At 38.3% G+C, this 22,835-nt stretch overlaps 1 protein-coding gene across 1 annotated transcript in view; it reads left to right on the top strand.

Annotated features, from left to right (window-relative positions):
* LOC131164398 (uncharacterized) overlaps positions 1–22,835 on the top strand; it is a 31,496-nt gene that overhangs the window by 5,983 nt on the left and 2,678 nt on the right. Inside the window, exons 3-4 of the mRNA XM_058121542.1 lie at positions 535–591; positions 677–758. Of these exons, the coding sequence (XP_057977525.1) occupies positions 535–591; positions 677–758 (139 nt within the window). The remainder of the gene's footprint in view (positions 1–534; positions 592–676; positions 759–22,835) is intronic.

Below are 22,835 nucleotides of genomic sequence, written 5' to 3'. Positions count from 1 at the left end.
GCTGTGCCATATCTTGGCTCCACATTGTGTTGGCATATATAAACTTGAAATGTTAATTTTGATTAGATACAAATAATTTTTTTTTTCACATTACCTATTTACAAAATGCTGGGTAATTTTAACATTTATTTTATATTATCAGAGTGTTTTTGAATGTCCCCTGAAATTTAATGCTCTGATCTTGTTTCACTTAGCAGTTAGCAGTTCAAATGAGAAATCCATCATTTTGAATTCGTGATTAGGAAAACAATGCAGCTATGTGTAATTGGAGGTGTAAAATCTAAGTTATTACTCAAGAAAAAAATTAAGAAAAGATTACCATCTTATGTGCTAAAATTTTCCTTTTTCCACTCATGAATCTCATTCTAGGAAATCAGTTATTCACCTCATCATTTCTTTGCTCCAAATTTTTTGAATTTTCTGATTTTTTTAATGTATTTTTTTTTGGTTATTCTCTGACTTTGTAAATTATGGATAACTGATACTGGTTTCCTTCAATTATGTTGCATTTAATGGCCTTTTGTTTCATTGTAGTGCACCATGTGCATCATATCTACTCCGAAAACGAGCTCTTTATAATGACATGTCAAGGTACTCGATGCCTTCTTTTCTCCTCAGTTGGTCTGAACTGAAGTGACCCTTTGGTGTAATTATTGTTCTTTCTTGTCTATTGTAGGTATGTGTGTTGTGCTGGTTACATGCCCTGTAGTGGTAGGTGTGGAGAAAGTCGATGCCCCGAATTTTGCCTTTGCACGGAGGTACGAAATCCATCTGATTTCGCTTGTTATTGGTTACATAGTATTTTAAAGAATAAAAGTTTATTATTTGAACATGCTGTCTGCCTATGTATCTGTCTTTAATTTCCTTTATTTCCACATTTTATTTTTTAAAATTTGAAAACAAATGTGAGTTTCTTGCTATCATTATCCTTCAGGAGTTTGTAAAATATAAAACTAAGAAAATGAAAGATACATTGATGATATATTTGCACAGCAGAGGCTGTATGGTGGTTGTAGTGTTTCTTGTTTTGTGTGCATGTGCAACTGCCTGTTTTGCTCCTGAGACTTTATTACAGTGCTTCTCAGACTATTGCGGTGCTAATAATTCTTCATGGAATTGCATATTACTGAAAATTTCCCTTAGAAGCCAGAAGAAACGGAATTTCTATTTCCTATAATAGCCAGGGTGTCAATCTCAGAAAAGTCTTCCAAATTGTTTTATCAAACCAGGAAACAACTGTGACAAACTGTCTGATAGCATTTGTATCTGACTTTTAGCTCAGCTATTTTGAACTTAATTAGTTTTATTTATTCTCCTTAAGAAGCGCATTTTCATGCCATCTAATCATTTGCATTGTGATTTTACTTCCTCAAGGATCTCTGCGGTCAGAGCCTTACAGACCTTAACCCCTTTCTCCAATTCATTACTTCATGCATATTATGAAGTAACAGAACCCAAGGTGGGAATAGATGGGCAGAGAGGGTTGCTAATTTGTTTCATATTTAGAAACCAAATATGCCATTAGGCATGCTGTTACTTCCATCTCTGCCTCCGTGCCTGTCAGCATCTGATGGGTGCATGATCCAACTCCATGTCTTGGATATACCTGGGTTTAGCTTTTATAGTTTTTTATTTATTTGTTTTTCCCAGTGAATGTGCTGTATATCTCTGCCCGTGTGTGCTGCCATGATCTTCAGTAATTTGGTAGTCGAACATGGCACTTTAGCTTGCAGACTGATAATTGTTACTAACTATTGGGATCCTGCCCTTGTGCATGCAATATACTTACGAAAGTTTTTATTTGCAAATTATTTTGCTTTTGCAAAAGTTCTGTTGTATCTTTCAAAACAGTCCTTTTTGTCTCATTGAGACCAGAGAGAGCTAGAAGTGGGCTATCAGCCAGATAGTTTTTAATGCATTGAAACATAGATTAGCAGAACTTACCCTTAAATTCGGACTCCTGTTAAATTTTTACTCTGCTTCTATTTGCTCCATTTTAGGATTACTTGACGACTGTTGAGATGATGTGCTTTTAGCTGAATGCTTAACTAGGATGGATTGAGTCTTCTTGATGACAGTTGACATGTAGTGTTACTTGAATACTAGGATGGATCGTGCATTTGTGCACCTTTCTTGCTGGTACGAAGCAGTCCTTGGATCATGCTACCGTCCTTTGAAGAAAGAGGATGCTCTTAGGGAGCATAGCATTTCAGCATGTGTGTAGAATCTGAAGCATAGCATGCTGTGTAATGGGAAGGCTTCCTTTGGACTGGTTCTTCTTATTTAGGCATGAAGTTGTTTGAGAATTGCATCTTTTTTAATTTTGGAGCATAGTTGTTAGAATCATACTATTCATGAATCACAATTCAACCCAAAACATGTTCGAATCACATAAGATAATCAAGGAGCTACCTGGGTCATTCCTGAATCCATTGATTCACATGTGAATCAATATTGAATTGTTATGAATTGATTTATTCAATCGATTGGCAACAGTCGGTTGATGTCCAAAAGGAAATCTTTTTTAATGTTTTTTTTTTTTTCCCTACAATTGCACTTCTTTCCTTCTCTAATTGTCCTGCCTTGAACGACAATAAAATCACAATGAATGCTCTTTTTCAAGGATCTTAAACCAAACAAAAAAAGCGTTTTGTCTCCCCACTCTTGGAGCAGGACACTGCTGTGTCATTGAGAAGAAATGGTGTTCTGCCATAGTGCTGATTGGATCGGTTTATTTTGAAGTTTGGAAGAGTGCTCGGTATTCAAAAGCCAGTTTTTGTTAGTTTTAATTTTTTTTTTTTAATTTTTATTGCTTTTTTATTTTTAGAGAAAGCATGCATACGTATAACATATGACTTCTAAGTTCAGTTCCTAATTAATTTTTCTTGATTCTTTCCCCCACACACACACACAGATATATATATATATATATATATATATATATATATTTCCCTAGTCCCTTTTACTCTTGAGCTTTTAATGTGAATCCATATTTGTTAAAACTTTTCATTTTTCAATGTATTTTGTTTGTTGTATATTATACATGCCATTTGGAATTGATTCTGAAAACTTGTACCGAATCTTATGATTCAATTTGATTCTTGATCCTTGAGATTAGGATTTTGATTCACGATTTGAATTTTGATTTGACAACTATGCTTTGGGGTGTCAAAAAATTTTCTCTAGTTTAGACGGGGAAAAAAAGTAGTGCAATGTGGCCCCCACCCGAACCCAAAGCTGGATAGACCTAAGCTACAGTTTGGGCTGTGACAAGTGTAGCATAACTTAAGTGTGTGATGAGGGGTAGATGGTGTGATTTGATTCCTGATGGGCATTAGTTTGTTTGATACACCAAGACTTGGATTGATTTTCAAATTTGGAGTCCATTAATCTATCCAAAGATGCCACCACAAGTTGCATGAAAATAGCTCCACGACTTTTGCCTCTCTAGAAAAGAGATTGTTTTTGGGGCATAAAGCTCTTGTGGATGTCAAAATACTGCATGATGAAGAAAAACAATGTTCATGGAGACTGACATCTACACTTGGTTTGAGCTGAGTTGCAAAGAAGGATTCGTGTGCTAACTCCAAATTGTTGGAATGAATTTTTTTTTATTACTTGTTATTTTTCCAATTTTTTAGACCTTAGCATAGAACTTTAGGCCCTTGTTGAAAAGTGTTAATCAGCCAAGTGCTTTACAATATTTGCTGATAATTTTTTTCAGATTCTTTGATTCCATGTGGGTGCTCTTCAAAATAAAGCTATGTCATTTGAATGAAGAAGATTCCTTATGGCTTGGGAGGTTTATAGCCTTAGTGAATACTTGCTTGATGTTGCTTGTTCAAGTATCGAAGATAGACATATAATGTAGAGAACAAAGACATATTATGAAAGGATGTGGGGATCTCCCTTTCTTACAATGAATGTTTTTGTAGAGGTTATTTATGTCTTTTATTATTATTATTATTATTATTATTAAGTGTGTTAGTATGTTAATTAGTGAGAGTTAGTAAGGGTATTATTGTCATTAGAATGTATTTGATTTGTATTATAAATAGAGGGACAGACCTATCTTCAAGTTAGGTCATTCATTAATCAAAATCTCAACATGGTATCAGAGCGTGATCCAACGCAAAAGCTATCATACTCAACTGTCGCAGGAAAACTCCTTGTTGCTGCCTTTCTCAGATCCATCTCCACCCTTCATTATTCACAAAACCAACCATATAGCGAAAAACAAATCCCTTTGAAGCCTACCCCCACAAAACCCCATCACCGGCAAGTGTCCCATGTGCCTCCACACTCTGGCCAAATGCACGCAGTGCCAACCCTACATGCCGGTGCATGAGAGAGTTTCCAGCCACCTTTTTTTTTTTCCTAAGCCATGTTCTGATTCCTTCGCTAGACTATATTATCAAGCTGTTGGGAATGATTTTTGCTCAAAGATCCAACCTTATTCAAGCATACACTCGTGGTAATCTAGTAGTTATTTTTCAGTGTTTGTAAAGGCTTCTTTGTGAGTTTCTTGGGACAATGGCAGTGTTTGTAAGTTGAGTTGTGAGGCTGTGACAGTGCTATATCAGTTGGTAAGTTGTTCACTTCGTTTGTGGTTGTGTTAGTGCTTCACATAGTTTGTGATTGTCCTGATTAGTTTTGGTTGTTCTTCTTGTTTGAGATTGATGTGGTTGCAAGTTTTTGAGTGTTGGGATGAAGTCTATGAATCCCAAAAACATGTTTCCTTCATCGCTGCCATAGATAACAACTCAAAAGTTGGATGGAAAGAATTATGTTAGATGGTTTTGTTGTGATATGTGGCTCATATACTGAATGGGATGCATGTACAAGGAGAGAACATGGTGCAAAATCAAAGTGTTGAGGAGCAGCAGGGAAACCGTCGATGGATTGACCATAACCGTTGACGGTTTGACACCCAATTTCAGACAATATGCATTCTGTCTGAAACCGTCAATGGTTTGGCTCGGGAACCCAACACAGATTTTTGAATTTTGAAAGGGGATGTTAATATGGTTGGGGTTTGGAGGGAAAACCTTTGGGAAATCTATTTATATGTTATCTCAGATGTATTTGTAGAGGATGGTTGTAAAAGAAGAGTGCTGTACATTGTTCATGTCCTTTGGACAAGAAGATAGTGAATTTTGCCATTTGCTTCTATGGATGTAAGTATTTTCGAACCACGTAATTACTTTTGTTATTGTTATTGCTTTCATATACTTGCTGTGGTTGTGGATTGTTCTGTATATTCATTATTGATTACTGCATTGTATGTTCAATCCTACATATAAATATTCCACTATGCAATTCGTGTTTTTCACAACAGATTTTTGATTTTTGATTTTTGAATTTTGAAAGGGGACATTAGTATGGTTGGGGTTTGGAGGGAAAACCTCCGGGAACTCTATTTATATGTCATCTCAGATGCATTTGTAGAGGATGATTGTAAAAAAAGAGTTTTGTACATTGTTCATGCCCTTTGGACAAGAATATAGTAAATTTTGCCGTTTGCTCCCGTGGATGTAGGCATTACTGAACCACGTAATTCCTTGTATTATTGTTATTGCTTTCATATACTTGCTGTGGTTGTGGATTATTCTGTATATTCATCATTGATTACTTCATCGTGTGTTTGATTCTACATATAAATATTCCGCTGTGTGATTCGTTTTTTTCACAACAAATTGGTATCAGAGCATTGTTGTAATGGTCTCTAGATCTTCATCTACGAAATTTGACGCTGTCAAGTTTTGATGGAACCGGGAATTTTAGTTTGTGGCAGAGAAGGGTGAAGGATCTCTTAGTGCAGCAAGGCATGTGAGGGCCTTATACGAAATTCAATCGAAAAGCATGGATGAAGCAACTTAGAATGAATTGGAGGCAAAGGCAGTATCAACCATCTGATTGTGTTTGGCTAATGACGAGTTGTATCATGTCATGGATGAGGATTCTCTGGGAGCAGTTTGGAGGAAACTGGAAAGTCGGTATATGTCTAAGTCTTTATTGAACAAATTATTTTTTGAGCAAAGGTTGTATTGGCTTAAGATGGTAGAGGGTTCAGATTTAAACCAACATATCAATGCATTCAATCAGATTGTGAGTGATTTTATGCGTGTTGATGTAAAGTTCGATGAGGAAAACAAGGCGGTGATGCTATTGAATTCCCTACCTGTGTCTTACACATATGAGAATTTGGTCACCACTTTGACATGGGGTAAAGAAAACCTGAATTTGGAAGAGGTGACAAGCGCATTGCTCGGTTTTCATCAAAGAAAAATGGCCGTGATGAAATTTGACATGGTGAAGGGCTTGTGGTGAAGAGTAACTACGAACGTGAAAGACGTAAGTCTCAGAGTGGATCTCGGTTGCAATCCTGAAAGAGGAAGGATATAAAGTGTTTTAGGTGTGGCAAAATTGGGCACATAAGACCAGAATGTCTAGAGTGGAAGAAAGAGAATGCTGAAAATTAGTAGGGTTCGTCAAAATATGAAAATGTAGTGGAAGGGGACTCAGGGAGCAGTGATGGTGATATGCTGTGTTTCATCGAGTTCTGAGTGTCTCACGGATTCTTGGATGCTGGATTTCGGATGCTCTTATCACATGAAAGCAAATAGAAAATGGTTCAACACCTACAGGTCAGTTAATACTGGTTCAGTTTTGATGGGAAATGACATTTCATGCAAAATAATTGGTAGTGGAAATGTCAAAATAAAAATGTATGATGGTGTTGTAAGAACCTTATGTGATGTAAGACATGTACCAAATCTAAGGAAGAATGTAATTTCATTGGGAACTTTAGATTGTAATGGATATAGTTACAAGTTTGAAAGTGGGGAAATGAAAGTGTGTGAAGGTGACTTGATGATGATGAAAGGGCAAAAAGTAGTGGGAAATATCTATGCACCGCAGGTATCACAGTTGTAGGTGGAGCTGCAGCTGTAGAATGTGAGTCAGTTGTTCTGTGGCATATGCGGTTAAGGGATGTGGGTGACTACATGTATTCAGATGTTTGGGGACCGGTGAGGATAACATCACGAGGTAGACGTATGTATTTCGTGGGTTTATCACGAAAGGTCTTGGTATATCTCATGTGGCACAAGTCTGAGGTGTTTACCAGGTTTAACTTGTGGTTAAGAGGTGGAGAACCAGATTAGGAGAGAGATCCTCAGGTCAGACATTGGGACTGAGTACGCTGGTTTTGTTCAAGGAGTTTTGTGAGCAGGGCAGATTATATGCAGGGCTTGTAGGGAACTTCTTGGTGAAGTCCGTGAGTATGACGCGTTTCTCATTTGACTGATCGCCAAAGGTATCACTAGATGGGAGAGTTACAGGAGAATTGTGGGTAGATTTTGTGTTAGACTACTCGGGTTTGAGTGGATGTCCATAGGCACACGTTTCTAGTGATGTAGGATCTAGTCTTGGTGTTATGTTCAGACAGTAAATCTTTTTGGGGTATAAGAAAGGTGGGTTCAAGTTAGGTGATCCTATGACAAACAAAGGGGTGATTAGTGGAGACATGACTTTTGGTGAGAAAGCCATGAGGCAGCGTATTCAGGTAAAGGAAGAGAAACAAATGCCAGAAAATTGCAGTAACAACAAACATGTGATTTAGGTGGAGTTAGATACTCAGGACAGAAATGCAGGGAGTTCTATCTTGGGTCAACAATATCATAGTATAAATGGGCATGTGATGCAGGTGGAGCTACAGACTCAGGGCAGAAATGACATTGTTCATATTGCAGGGAATTTTAGCTTAGGAGACCAGCAGGATCACGGTGAGCCCAGGTGCACTATCAGACCACCACTCAGGTATAAATTTGACATCTAGTGTTTTATGCATTTTTTATTACCAGCAGCAAGGTTCCTACTATTTTCCAAGTTGCAGTGCACAGCAAAGGGAAAAATAGATGGATGAGTGTTATGGTGGAGGAAATGGAGTTATTGCACAAGAATTAGATGTGAGAATTGGTGAGGCTTCTAGTGAGGAAGAGGGTGATAGGATGCAAGGGAGTGATATATCTGTTGTGTGTGAAGGACATGTTTTTGGCTAGGAAGGCTATGACTGAGGCTAATCAGTTGGGAACTCTGTTGAAAGGTTTTGACATGAATATTTTGGGTACGACCAAGAAGTGCCTTGATTTGAAGATTCGCATGGACAGAGCTACAGGGTGATTAGTGTTATTTCAGGGTGACTTTGTGGATAGAGTTGCAGGGAGATTGGTGTTATCTCAAGGCGACTTTGTGAACAAAACTGCAGGGAGACCTTGTTTGGTGTCTCAGGGGGGTTTTGTGGAGAATCAAAGTAAAATTTCTATCGCTCGGTACCCAAGGACGGATGGTGATGTTCGGGATATGTCAAAGGTCCCTTATGATGGTGCAACGGGGTGTTTTGGCAGGCAACAAAGTGGTCCGTTAGTTGTGAGATTTGTTGAAGACTACTACGCAGGGGACTTTGGTGATAGAAGGCTTACAGTAGGTTTTGAGTTTACTATTGTTGGAAGGCCTTGTTGGAAGCCCAGAGTGCAGTATCAGATTGTTACATCTACAACTGAATCGGCGTTGATGGCAAAAGATGAAACTGCCACGAGCAAGTTCAAACTTGGACTTGGTGTTTATCTCCAGTTGCTATACGGGAGGCAGTCCCAACCTAACGTCCCAAGGTCAAGGTAGAGCAATAGATTATGTTTTCGGTTTCTCCTAAGGGGCGTATATTTTCCAAGGTGGAGATTGTTGTGATATGTGACTCATATACAGAATGAGATGCATGTACAAGGAGAGAACATGGTGGAAAATCAAAGTGTTGAGGAACAGCAGGGAAATCGTCGACGGATTGACCATAACCGTCAACGATTTGGCTCGGGAACCTGCAGATTTTTGAATTTTGAAAGGGGACGTTAATATGGTTGGGTTTGGAGGGAAAACCTCCGAGAACTCTATTTATATGTCATCTCAAATGTATTTGTAGAGGATGGTTGTAAAAGAAGAGTGTTGTACATTGTTCATGTTATGTTCATGTCATTTGGACAAGAAGATAGTGAATTTTGTCGTTTGTTCTCGTGGATATAGGCATTGCCGAACCGCGTAATTCCTTGTATTATTGTTATTGCTTTCATGTACTTACTGTGGTTGTTGATTGTTCTGTATATTCATCATTGATTATTGCATTGTGTGTTTGATCCTACATATATATATATTTCGTTGCGCAATTTGTTTTTTGCATAACAGGTCTAAAGCTCTTTGAGTTTGTTTAGCAGGATTAGGAAAATATGGCCACTTGCTCCAGTATGATCCTTTTGATGAGAAGAGAAAGGAGGTGTGGATTCAAGAAGATGCCTTGATTGTTTCCTTCTTGTGGAATTCAATGGAGCCATAGATTGCACGGATGTGCATGCATCTATATATGTACAAGGAGATTTGGGAGTGCACCAAGCTTCTATACTCTAGTAACATTACACGTATCTATGATTAATCCCAGGAGTACTTTCAATTAAGAGACGGAGATAGGAGCATTGTAGATTATTTTGGAGAGATGAAACATATTCATGATGAGCTTAATGTTGTGCAACCTATAATCGTTGACGTTCGTGAGATGCAGAAGCAGAGGGAGCAAATGACAGTTTGTTGGGTTTTAGCGGGCTTGAGACCTGAGTTTGAGGCAGTCTAGTCCCAAATACTTAGCAGTGCAGAGTTGCCATCATTTGCCGATGTTTATTCTCATATTCCTTTGTGCTTCCTTTAGCACACATTCTCTTGATCTTGCATTTGGCGCTGAGAGGACAGCATTTGCTACACAGTGATTCTAGTTCTCTAACAAACAATCGCAGAAGTTATCGAGGTGGTTCGAGAGGTCGTGGTGGTAGAGATGGACGAGGCAGAGTACTCCTTGCAAGCGTACTCATAGTGGACGAAATAATCATACTATTGATCAGTCTAAGGATCTTCATGGTAGACTTCACATGTTGCTGATGCATGCACCACTGACCTCACACCTTTGATGGGAGCCAATGTAGCCCCCACCAACTCCACACCTTTGGGGCCGAGTGGGGGCCAACGTACTGTATCCATGTTAGAGGAAGAGTATACAAAGTTCTAGTAGTATCAAGCATCACAACAAGCCTCTCTTCCCATTGCATCTCTGGCCTAAACAAGTAGTCCCAAGTACTTCGTGTCTTAGTCCTTGGGTTAGACTCTGCTGCCATTGATCACATCACAGGTATACTTAATTTTTTCTCTACTCTTTAGTATCCCACAAATTTACTTTGTGTTACTTTTGTTGATGGATCCACCACTGCAGTCAAGGGAATTAGGATTGTAAATCCCGTTTCTTCTATTTCTTAACCTTATATTTTGTATATTTCCAAGTTTCCTTTCAATCTTATGTTTGTTAGCAAGAATACTAAATCCTTGAATTGTTTAGTAACATTCTTCCCTGATTTTGTGGGTTATTCAAGATTTGAAGACGAGGAAGACGATTAGAGGAGGGCATGAAGCTGGTGGACTATACCACTTTGAGCCGCTACCTCCTTCTACTGCCTGCATTGCTGCTACCACACCTCTCCAAATTCATTGTTGCCTTGGTCATCCTTCACTGGAAAAGTTGAAACGTGTTATTCCTGATTTAAGTTCTATGTCTAATCTTGATTGTGAGTCTTGTTAGTTGGGAAAGCACCATCATGTCCCTTTCACTTCCTGAGTCAATAAACGGGCTGAAAGTTTCATGTTAGTTCATTATGATGTTTGGGGTCCTAATAGGGTTGTGTCCAAGTTAGATTTCTGGTACTTTGTAATATTTGTGGATGATTGATTATTCAAGAATGACTTGGCTATGTTTAATAAAAGATCATTTTGAGTTATTTCATATATTTTATGCCTTTTGTTCTTAAATAAAGACTCAATTTGGTTTGCTTGTTTGAATTCTTCGAAGTGATAATGCTAAAAGAGTATTTCAGTTCACAATTCACTACTTCTGTGACTTAGTTTGGTATTGTCCATCAATCATCCTGTGCCCACACTCCTCACAAAATGGGGTTGCAGAGAGTAAAAATAGACATATACTTGAAATCACTTGCACCTTAATTTATCAAATGCATGTACTTAAAAAGTGTTTTGGTGTGATGCTGTACTTACTGCTTGCTATCTAATCAACAGGATGCCATCCTCCGTTCTTAGTGGTAAAATTCCCTACTACATTTTCTTTCCTAATTCACCTTTATTCTCTCTCCCTCATATATTCGGCTGTGTGTCCTTTGTTCATCAACTAACTCCTAGGGTGGATAAGTTGGATTTTCATGCTATAAAATGTGTCTTTTTGGGCTACTCTTATACTCAAAAGGAATATCATTGTTATAGTCCTGTTTTACATCGCTTCTTTGTTTCTATAGTTGTTATCTTCTTTGAGTCTACACCTTACTACACTTAGTCCCTGAGTGTTTTTGAGCGCAACAAATCTCTTCCTTTGCCTACTTTTCTAGATTTTACTTTGCTGTCGTTGCCTAACCAACAATCTAAGTCTCCATGTAATTCGAGTCCTCATCGTCTCGTCCCCTCTAGCTTCTATTACCACACCTTTGGTTTCCTTGTCTGATGATCATATTTCCCATGATGTTGACCCTACCATTGCTGTTTGAAAAAGTAAATGCACATGCACCCAACATCCCATTTCCTACTATGTTTGTTATGACTTCTTATCACCCTCCTATTATTGTTTTGTTACCGCTCTATCATCTACTGCCCTTCCTAATTCTGTTTTGGAAGCCTTAGCCCCACTTTGGGTGGAGGAATGCTATGGTTAAAGAGATGAATGCTTTACAGGACAATGACACTTGGGACTTCGTATCTCTTCCTCCCGACAAGTTTGTGATTGGCTGTGATTGGGTATACAATATGAAAGTCAACCCTGATGGTTCTATGTCTCGTCTAAAGGCCATCTTGTTGTGAAGAGGTATACTCAGTTGTATGGTTTGGATTGTTGTGACACCTTTTCTCTGGTTTCCGAACTTACATCAATACATTTGTTCATCTCCTTGGCTACTACTTGTCATTGGCTCTTGCATCAGTTAGATGTGAAGAATGCCTTCTTGCATGGTGATCTTGAGGAGGAGGTCTATATGGAGCAACCACTTGGGTTTATTGCTTAGGGGTAGTTAGGCTTAGTGTGTCGGCTCAATAAGGCACTATATGGTTTAAAATAGTCTCCCATAGCATGGTTTGGTCGTTTTAGTGCTGTAGTACTTGAGTGGTCTTTGACAATGTGTAGTGGATCATTCTGTGTTTTATCGTCGTACTTCATTAGGATCCTTCTTGTTGTTTATGTGGTTGATATTGTTATTATAGGTGATAATGATAAAGGTGTTCAGAGTCTTAAACTTTTTTTACATACTAAGTTTCAAACCAAAGATTTGGGACCATTGAAATACTTCTTGGATATAGAAGTATCTAGATATCGTATGGGAACTGTTTTGTCACAGAGGAAGTATGTTAGTGATTTGTTGGATGTTAGTCATTGGGATTCAAAACCATTGATACACCGATGGATCCTAAAAACAAATTAGTACTGGATATGGGTGATTTGCTGCCTAATCATAGGCAATATTGAAGGCTTTTTGGAAAGTTGAATTATCTTGCAGTTATTTAGCCAAATATATCTTTTACAACAAGTGTTGTGAGTCATTTCTAGATTTTTTGAGGACAAGTCATTGGAACGCAGTAATTCACATCTTGAGATATCTCAAAGGTGCACCTTGGAGAGGTCTTTTATATTGTGATCAGGGTCACACTTATATTCATGGACATACAGATGCAGATTTGACTGGATTGTCTTTCTGCTAGAGATCCACAACTGGGTATTGTATCTTGGTTGGTGGTAATTTGGTTTCTTGGAAGAGCAAGGAAAAAATTGTGGTGGCGAGGTCAAGTGTTGAATAAGAATATAGAGTTAAGGTTCACACTACTTGTGAACTTGTCTGGTTGAAGAACATGATGGAAGAATTGGGTTTTTCGCATATTCAGACTATGAAGTTGATGTGCGATAATCAAGCTGCTCTTCATATGCCTCCAACCTGGTCTTTCATGAGCGGACGAAACACATTGAAGTTGATTGCAATTTTGTTCGAGAGAAACTTGTGCAGAAGCTCAATACTACCACTTATGTGAAGTCTGATATGCAGCTTGCTGATTTGTTTACAAAAAGCTTTGGGGGGTGCTTGTTTTAAATTTGTTTGTAACAAGCTAGGAACTTATGCCATTTATGCTCCAGCTTGAGGGGGAGTGTTAGAAGCTATTTATGTCTTTTAGTATTATTATTGTGTTAGTATGTTAATCAGTAAGAATTAGTGAGAGTATTATTGTCATTAGAATGTATTTGATTTGTTTTATAACTATAGGGAGAGACCTATCTTCAAGTTAGGTCATTCATTTAATCAAAATCTCAACACCTATGCATTTGAGTGAATTGAATGGTGAGCTGATTCACTGCTCTGTTAGTTAGACCATTGATCCCTGAGAGATTCATCAATCACAAGCTTTGCTTATACAAGGCTTTTTGGTCATAAAATGTGTGTATATGTGTTCTTCTTGTAAGAAAATACGGCTTGCAATAATGCCATGGAGAATAATATTTTCATTGCATGCAATTGCTTGATTCAACCACTTTTTGATTCCAGAACAAACTAGAGCAAGATAAATCATACCAACCTTTTGGTTTGATGAAGCTTTGGTTCTCTTTGTTTTAAGTGTACACATGTCTAGTCTTAAAAAGTATTCACATGGAGCAAAGATTGACAAAGAAGTCTCCCACTGTTGTACTACCTCCTTAGGCATTATAGGGAGGTAGGGAGGGAGGCACTTTATCCCTTTGTGTGACTCTTGAGATTTATTCTACGACAGTGATGGATAATACAACACCAATCTATATTAATTTATCAAAAAAATCTTTATTTCTAATTACATTGAATTAGAACTTTTCTAATTCTTTTAATGAATAAACTCAGGATATCCATTGTCCATGAGTGATGGATAGAAGTCATGACTATTCAGATTAGATTGAATTAGAGAAAATCTATTTAGTTACAATTTGTAAAGAATATATCAAAGTATGGAATTTCTGTCAATCTCCTCCTAGCTTATTCATATATGCCCAACTGAATTTATCAATCTCCTAGCTTATTCATGTATGCCCTATGAGTATGAGTTTAAAAATGAGAAATTCCTTTCTAATCATCATTTCATCTTGGCCAAGGATATTTTGAATTCAGATTATGATGAATCAATTAGAGCATTCTCTATCTTTATTAGGAGTGATTGATCCCATGTGCTTTCAGCAACTTCTGTTCTTAAATTATTAGATCCAATCCATGTGTGTTTTAAGTTTCAAGTTCCTTGGTGAGACTAATCACTTAGCATCATAGTTTTAAAAATTGGTGCGTAACGACTTTTGTGACGAGGAAACATTCAATCCTATTTGGATGTTCAATGCTCTATTCACAATTCTATGATGAGGAACATTTAAGGATTAAGTGTTGAGAAATATAATTCATGTGCTCTTAACCTCTTTAAGAACATTTTTTTTATTTATAATAAAAGAAATATATTCGGAAAGGGAATGCACAATAATAGCGAGGATACTAAATCCTCAAAAAGAAAAGGAAAAAAGCAAAAGCAAAAAAACAAAGAGAGAGAGAGAGAGAGAAAATAAAACAACAAAAATGAAAACTGCTAAAATTAGCCAAGAAAACCCCTATTTAATCCCTTCCCATCATAGTTCACTGAACATTTTAAATTAGCTAATTCCCTGACCCTTCTTCACCCTAGATTTGCCATGAACTTCATTTCCCCCTTGATTAGACAACATGAGGCCCAAGTCATTTAACGAACTCTGAGTTTCAAGTTCCTTTCCAGAAATTTCTTGAACTGATCTAGGCAGAATTGCATCTTTTACTTTCTGTTCTTCTTCAGGAACATCATCTTCAAAAATATTGATTCCATCTAAGCCTTCTAAGGGAAGAGGCAGCTTGAAAATAAATTCCGGAGGTGATCAGTAGAAGAATTGGAAGAATAACCATGCTGATCTCAAATTTGATCCAAAAGTAAACCCCTGCCATAATTAAAGTCACTATTATCTGCATTATCATCTTCCGAAACATCCCCCCATCTCTTGCTATCCTTGCAGGTAAGCCCGTGTCACTAGCAAAGTCACTCCTCCACTATACTTAACCCACCTTTTGAATCTCTTTTAAGAATTTCTTTTGTGATTTTACTAGATGAATCTTGAAATTCTTCAGATGTTTCTGCATTTGAAAACCCTTTTGCACTTCCTCATGCCAAATGCAAACCTTTTGATCTGTCTTTTTATCTGAATTAGCTCTCTTGCCATCTGACATTCCTTTGGGACCCACAATAAAATCCTGAATTTCATTCTTACAATAATTAATATTCTTGGATGAATCTCCCCCAATTTCCTTTTAAGAACCCTGCCTACTAGCATACTTCTTCTCAGAGTTGTTAAATCGAGATTTGAATCATGAATTGAAATTCCCCTTTCGGGAATCGAGAATCGAGAATCAATAATTCACTCGAATCATGAGATTCGACAAATTTTCCAAAATCAATTTTAAATGACACGCATATATTGATATACAAACAAGCAGCAAAATAATAAAATACATTTAAATTTTGATAATAAAAGAATCATATTTCATGTGTGCTAAACAAATGAAAGGTAAGAGAATGAGTTAGGAAATATTAACAAAATAATGAACTTTATGTTGTTTGCGGGAAGGAATCAAGAAAAATTAATAAAAAATTGAACTCTTGGTGTTCTCAACAATTATATATATATATATAAGAGAATGAGTTAGGAAATATTAACAAAATAATGAACTTTATGTTGTTTGCGGGAAGGAATCAAGAAAAATTAATAAAAAATTGAACTCTTGGTGTTCTCAACAATTATATATATATATATATATATATATATATATATATATATTTCATGTATATTTTTTCTCAGATTAAAAAGGGAAAAAAGTAATTAACCTAAAAAAATGGTAATAATTGAACAAACTACCAAAAGAACCAACTTTTGAATCTTAGCAACACAGTGAAACATGAGTACCACCTTAGCCAGTGAGTGTTTTACTCCTTCTCAACAGCAGATTATTATACTCCTTTTGGAATGAAGAATGGTTTTGTGAAGGCAACATAAGACCTAAAGTTCTATTTTCTCCTATTTTTAAGCAAAAAATTGACGTAGACAAGGAATGGAAGGTAATAGTGTGAAAATAAAACCTATAAAAAAGAAAGGAATGTTTTTTTTGGGGTTTTAAAACTAGTCAGGTTTGTCTGGATATGATAGGTTCAGAGTCATGTGAATCGGTAGAATCGGATCGATTGGATAGATTCATGAGGTGATAGTCAGGTTTGTTAGGATATGATAGGTCCAGAATTGTGTGAATATGTAGAATCAGATTGATTTGATAGATTCGGCAATGATTCATTTGATTTTAGATTCTCTAGTAAGATTCAAATCGATTTGTGGTGCAAAATTGACATGAATCGTATGAATTGAATTGTGAATCATAAGATTCTAACAACTATGCTTCTTCTGAACAAGAAAAATATTACCGTCAATAGTATTAGTTGAATTTCTAAAAACCAACCTTTCTATTCCCACCTCCTTCTCTTTTATGTGATCGGAACAAACTACTCCTCTCCTCTTGATCACCATGGGTCTGATTTGATGTTGACCGAATCCCTGATTCTGTCACAGCGTGCTTCTGGTCCGAGGGAATCTGAAATCCTGCCGCCTCACAGGATTTAAAAGGACTATGGGCTTCATTTAGATTGGGAGCCTGACTTTCATCTGGACTATTAACGCTACTAGGAATAAGCTTTTGGGCCTGCCCATTCAGTTTGCCCACTGAGGCTTAACCATTTTTTTTTTTTTTTTAACTAAACCAAGCCCAGAGTAAGATCAAAATTCTGATTTTAGGCCTCCTTAACTGGAAGACTCATCTGTTTTAAAAGGCCTATGTTGCTGTCATGCAGCCAGCCCAGGTTTGCTTATTGTCAAAGACCCAGACCTAACCCATCCAATCTTCATCCTCTTTCATCCAACTAGGAAACCTGAGCTGCCTCTAGACTCAGACCCTCAGTCGGAGGCCTTGCCAGAATACTCAGCCCCTCAACCGCCTCTGGACTCAGCTCCTCTTGTATATTCCCCCTAGAAGAACACACACCACCTTTGGCTCACCCTTTAAGAATGTATATTCTCTAACTTATTTTCAAGGGACTTGTTCATGTAGCTACAATGTTAAATGCCAAACATGAATGAAATAGCTGGCCCTTTAATTAATAATAATATGAAAATATTCAAAATATCTTAGCCAATTGGTTGGGTTTTAGGGCATGCAACTAACACTCCCCTCCCTTTTTTGGAGTTGTAAAGAGAAATTATATGGAGAAGAGGCATTGAGGGGATGCCACCGAAGTACAAAGGAAAATAATGGGTGAGAAACATCCCTTTATGAAAAGTTGTCAAGAAAATCAAGGATTACAAAGGGCCCCCCTCCAACTAGTCTGTAATACCAGCTAGGAGACATCACCATGCACTGGTCCATGACGGACTGAATAGAAGTATTTCCTTTGAAGGCTCTTCTATTCCTTTCTCTCCACACCGCCAAAAAATAGTAAGGGGGATGAGGGAGAGAGGTCTTCCTTTCCAAGCCCATAGCTCATCTTCCACTGTAGTTGCAGTGATCCACTTCGGATTTACAGATGGAGATGGCTAAGTTCCATAATTTCTTGGTCCATGAACAATGTAGAAGGACATGATCAACCGTTTCCTCTTGCTTCAAGCATAAAAAGCATCTTTTGAGAAGAGAGAAACCTTTTTTCTGACGATTGTCCATGGTAAGGATTCTTCCAAGAGTAGTTTCCCAAGTAAAAAAGGCAACCTTGAAAGGGGCTTCTGTTTTCCAAATCAGCTTCCATGAGAAGTTAGCCCTGCTCTCAGCTGGGGAACAAAGGTGTTTGTAGAAAGAGCTGATAGTGAAGTTCCCATCTTTGCTAAAAGTCCATTTAGGCTCATCAGAATTAGCTTGACAATGAGTCTCATAGAGACTCTTGAAAAAATCTATTTGATTATCAAGTTTCCAATTACTGTCCTTCCATAACTTGGATAGATAGAGAGGTAGGGCGGAGGCCTTTGGTGTCCCCTCCAACCAAGAAAGACAAATATTCCTTGCTGTTTATGAGACAATCACTTATTCACGAACTTCGTGTAGGGCTAATAGTAAAAGGCATTCCTATTCGTAGGAATATCCCAGTCAATCTCTTAACCAGTGAGTTCCATGTGTTTGCCAATAAGGGCATCTTTGTCTTATGCATATCTGAAGATAGGAGTAAAGAAGATCTGAGTTGGGACTTGCCACACCAAATTTCATGCTAGAAGAACACATCCTCTCCATTCCCCACTTGAAAGTAGATGAGAGGGAAGAAAATCTCCCATCCTTTTCTAATATATCTCCAAACGCTTGTAAATGAGCTTCCTTTGAAACTTTTGAGGTCCAATTACTATGATAGAGGCCATACTTGACAACAATTACATCCCGCCAGAAGTTATTTTCTCTATCATGAACCTCCAAAGCTATTTCCCCAAAAGGCCCTTACTAAAGATGATAAAAGATATGAGGCTAAGGCTGTGAACCACTCCCCATTTAACAAGAAGGTATTTTAAAAAGTTGCAAATGCCATTCTTGATTTCCCTTTTATTCTTCAACATCTCTCTCTCCAATTCTACTTTGGTAATCATATTAAATCCACGATGTGCATTAGCTGCATGATGGAAGAAATTGGTACCCCCTCCAATCAAAAGGCCCTAGATTTTTTGCCTCCAAGCCATTTCTTCTAAAGTGATGATATGGGCAATATTTTTTTTTTTTTTTTGTTGAGGGCAATCTTTATCTGTTTTCGGCACTGAGAACCTCATCGATTTCCTTGTCATCCGGCTCCTTAATGTTGTCAAGAAACTCCTTTTTTCTTAGATTGATGTTGCCAAAAACATTTTGCCACCATATCAAGTTTTCTTTGAACAATTTCAGCTTTGAGGCAACCACAAAGCTGGCCTTCCCATCAATTTGTAGCTCAAGCCACCATTTCTTGACTCGTTCGTTAAACCTGTCATGTTTAAACTACGTGTTCTCAAAATGGAAAGGGGTTGGCCCCTATCCAATTCCCCTCATGTCAATGAGGATGGGAAAGTGGTTTGAGACAGGGCAAGGGAGCAAGGATTGGTTAATCTTTGGGAGGTGTTCCTCTCAATCAGAGAATTAAGAATCTATGAATTCTTGAGTGTGACCTTGAGTTTGACCGCATTAAAGGGCCACCAATGAGTGGGAGGTCAACCGGAGTGTAGGCATTGATGAAATCATGGAACTCTTGCAGCAAATAAATTCAGAAGAAGTCCTATTCCTTTCATGAGGATAAAGTCTCATGTTGAAATCATTCCCAATGATCTCCCATTTATCTTTAATTTCTGCTAGTTCTTTCCACAAAAGATGTATAGAAGGCCCTTCACCTGGGCCCCATAGACCCTGGTAAACTTCCAAACAAAATTATCTTCAAGACTCTTAAACAAAACTAGTGACTGAGAAGGCATTGATGGATTGTTCCAGCCGTTCCACAACCAAATCATTCTAAATAATGAGAATACCTCCTGCATTATCTGTCATGTTCAACGCAAATCCATTTACATTTCTAAATGCCCCATAAACTGTTAACCAACCTGCCATCCTTGGAATTCACCTTTGTTTCCTGAAAACAAATGACATCCATATTCTGTCATTGAGAAACGATCTGGTTATAGATATTTTTTCATTAAGTCTCCTCACATTCCATGAGATTAACTTCCTCAGAGGGGATCAATTCACCAGCCCAACTGCTTCCAGCCTCTCCAGGCTCGAGTACCCTCCCAGCTTGTCATAGTTTATTGAGCATTCCAATCTCCTCAAGTCCCTACTTGTGCTATTCAAGCACCACTACCTGGCTTCTTTTTTTGAGAAATAGTGCTTTCTTCTATTCTTTTTGTTTGTATTTCCACAAATATTGTCTTGCTTTTTCCTTGAAGCAATTAAAAGATATCCCAATAGTTTTATCCATCAAATTCATTTTGCGAAAGACCTAATTAGGCACCTGCAGATTGAAATCGATGCTATCTAGTCCCAAATTATTAAACTCCCTCAAAGAGGGAGAGGGGGATTGTCATAAGCAACCAACAGGTATAAGGCTGCTGCAGGGACGATATCCAGAGTATTGAGAGGCACACCGGAAGAGTGGTCAGCATCCAGAACAGGGCATTCCTGCTCTGTCGAGCCTTGTTGGACCTGCTGATTGTTAGAAGACCCCCAAGAAGACCTTCTGCGAGTCCAAGGAAACAAAAGGGCCACAGCAGGATGGGAAAGGAGTGAAAGCAGTCCACTTAACAGGTAAAGAAGGGGAGGGGAAGTCAGAGTGGGAGGCAAACGAGGAACCACGAGGTCTTGAGCAAGAGGTGCTCACAGCAAGACTAGCCCCCAACTCTTGGAAGCTTGTGCAAGGTAAGATGCAAATAGAGCTGAGCCCAGAAGATTCAGATGGAAGAGCCTTAGCTGCCTTACAGACTACACACGTGAAGGATTGCGTCTCCACCATCTTGTCCACCAAGTTTGACCATGACTTGGTGAAGGAAACCTTGATGCATCCCCTGCTGTAAGGGCATGCACAATCTGCCTCTGTGAGATACAAAAACACAGCTCTTTTGGGAATAGAAGGAAGGCTCGCATGGTACGACATGAACACCTTATGATGGGTTGGAGGGCTAGGGATCATTCTACGACCTAGCTTCTTCACAGTAGAGCATAATTTAAACCCGCTAGTCAAGTTGGAACCCTCTAGTATGAAAAATGATCCTCCAACCTCTTCATAAATTTCAGCAAGGGAAGGAACTTTCCAAAACAATTCTCTTTAAGTTGTGGCAATGACTTCTCCTTTGATCTCTAGCGTTGAAGCCAAGAAAGGCCTAACATTAAGTGAGCTCTAGATATCATCTAGGACAGCTAGGACCCATTTGGTTTCACCTACGTCAAGAAAGATGGAGAACCACCTACCTTTGTGATTTTTAGTGACCCTGAGTAGGTCAATCTTCTTGCCATCAAGTGCTAGGTTGAAGGACTTCCTTTCAATAAAGATGGCCAACTTGCCAAGTAGGGTGAATTTGGTATATCTCGATCATATAGTTGACAGAATGATCTTCCACAGCAAGTTAAGGAAATGATTCGATTGGATTTGTTGGGATTTCCTTCCTTGCGCTCGTGATGCTTTGTGCTATCTTCCGGAGTTTTGTTTGTTTTCCACTTATAGTTGTTTAGTTCTTATTTATTTGTTTGGTTGTTGGTAATTGGTTTATTGGTTTTGAATAAGTTGGTTAAGTTAGTTTTAGAATCTTGGAGTTTGATTTGGTTGTCCCCAAGTCTCAAGATTTGAACTACGGTATTCCTCTACCATAAGTGAGGGGTTTTCTAATAAAGATAGGAGGTGCCGCCCTTTTTTCAAAAAAGAAAAAAAAAAAAAGAAAAAAAAAAGAGAGGGAGCGCACAGGAAGGATCTAGTGGAGGCTAGAAGGCAAGGAGATTAGTTCAAGGTTGGGATAGAGGTTCGTGGCAAAGGAAGGGATTGTGAGTCACTTGAGGGCATGGATGAAAGGCTGCAAAGCTCTCGAGGATTGACAAAATAGAGCTTCAAGGAAGAGGGAGGAGTTGTGAGTGTCTCTAGTCCTCCAACAAATCATTCGGTCGTGGCTGAGAAGTGGGGCTCTGACAGAGCAAGGCTACAAGGGTTCGAAGAATTGCGAGTAGAGAGAGAGAGAGATCTTCGAGCATTGTTTCACTTTGAGCTGGGGCATCATAGAGCTTTGTTAATATCTTAAACTACTATCTTCTTGTTTAAGCATTTGAGCCATTGACATGTAAACGCTTACATGTCAATGAGGTCACCTTATACAGGACTAACACTCCCTTTCCTCTCCTCTTTATTTATTATTTTTTCCAATTGTCTAACACTCACAAGGGATGACAACATTGCCTTAAATAAGAAATAAAGATGTGGTTTCGGTTATCAATGATGTACTGTCTCATGAAACAATGCTCCCTCTCTCTTTCTCACGCTGTTTATTGTTTTGATACAACATTCAATTTAGATCGAAGGGAAAACCTTTGACTTGGATTGGACAAGGTGGGGGAATCTCCTTTTATGTTTGTGTTTGAAAATTAGGTGGGTAAGATTCTCGATAGAGGTAGGTTTGTGGTTTGCCAATGGATTTTAATTTCATTTGGTCAAAGAGGGGCTCTTGAAGTGTTCGTGGATGAAGATTAGGTGGATAAGGATGGGGAATACCTAGAGTTAGATTTGGGGTCGGAAGATAAGAATTTTTAATTTTTATTCCTGGTGGCGCAAAAGGGGTCAGTTGGTGAAGCTTTGTGAACGTTTTCTGTGAATTAGTTAGGGAGTTTTTTTCAAGATTCTAGTGGTGTAGGTGATGCAAGGCCTTTAGCCCCTAGATCGTGGAGTTGGGTGGTGATGAAAGGGAACTTAGGCGAAGGAGCAGGTCGTGCGAATAGAATCCAACCAGGTAAGCAGGAAGTTTACGGGAAATATAAGTTTTGTTGTTGGTGAGTTGCAGTTGAAGGCTCCTGGATCAGCTAGGGTTCTAGAGGACGAAGCAATCCTATCCATGGCAGCTAAGGTTAAACTTGGGAAGAGGAGGCCAAGAAATCAGGTTTGGGCCATTTCTT

Source organism: Malania oleifera, chromosome 9 (genome assembly GCF_029873635.1).
Source record: "Malania oleifera isolate guangnan ecotype guangnan chromosome 9, ASM2987363v1, whole genome shotgun sequence".
Lineage (NCBI taxonomy): Eukaryota > Viridiplantae > Streptophyta > Magnoliopsida > Santalales > Ximeniaceae > Malania > Malania oleifera.
The sequence above is the reverse complement of the archived record's forward strand: the minus strand, read 5'-3'. Positions and strand labels throughout refer to the sequence as shown.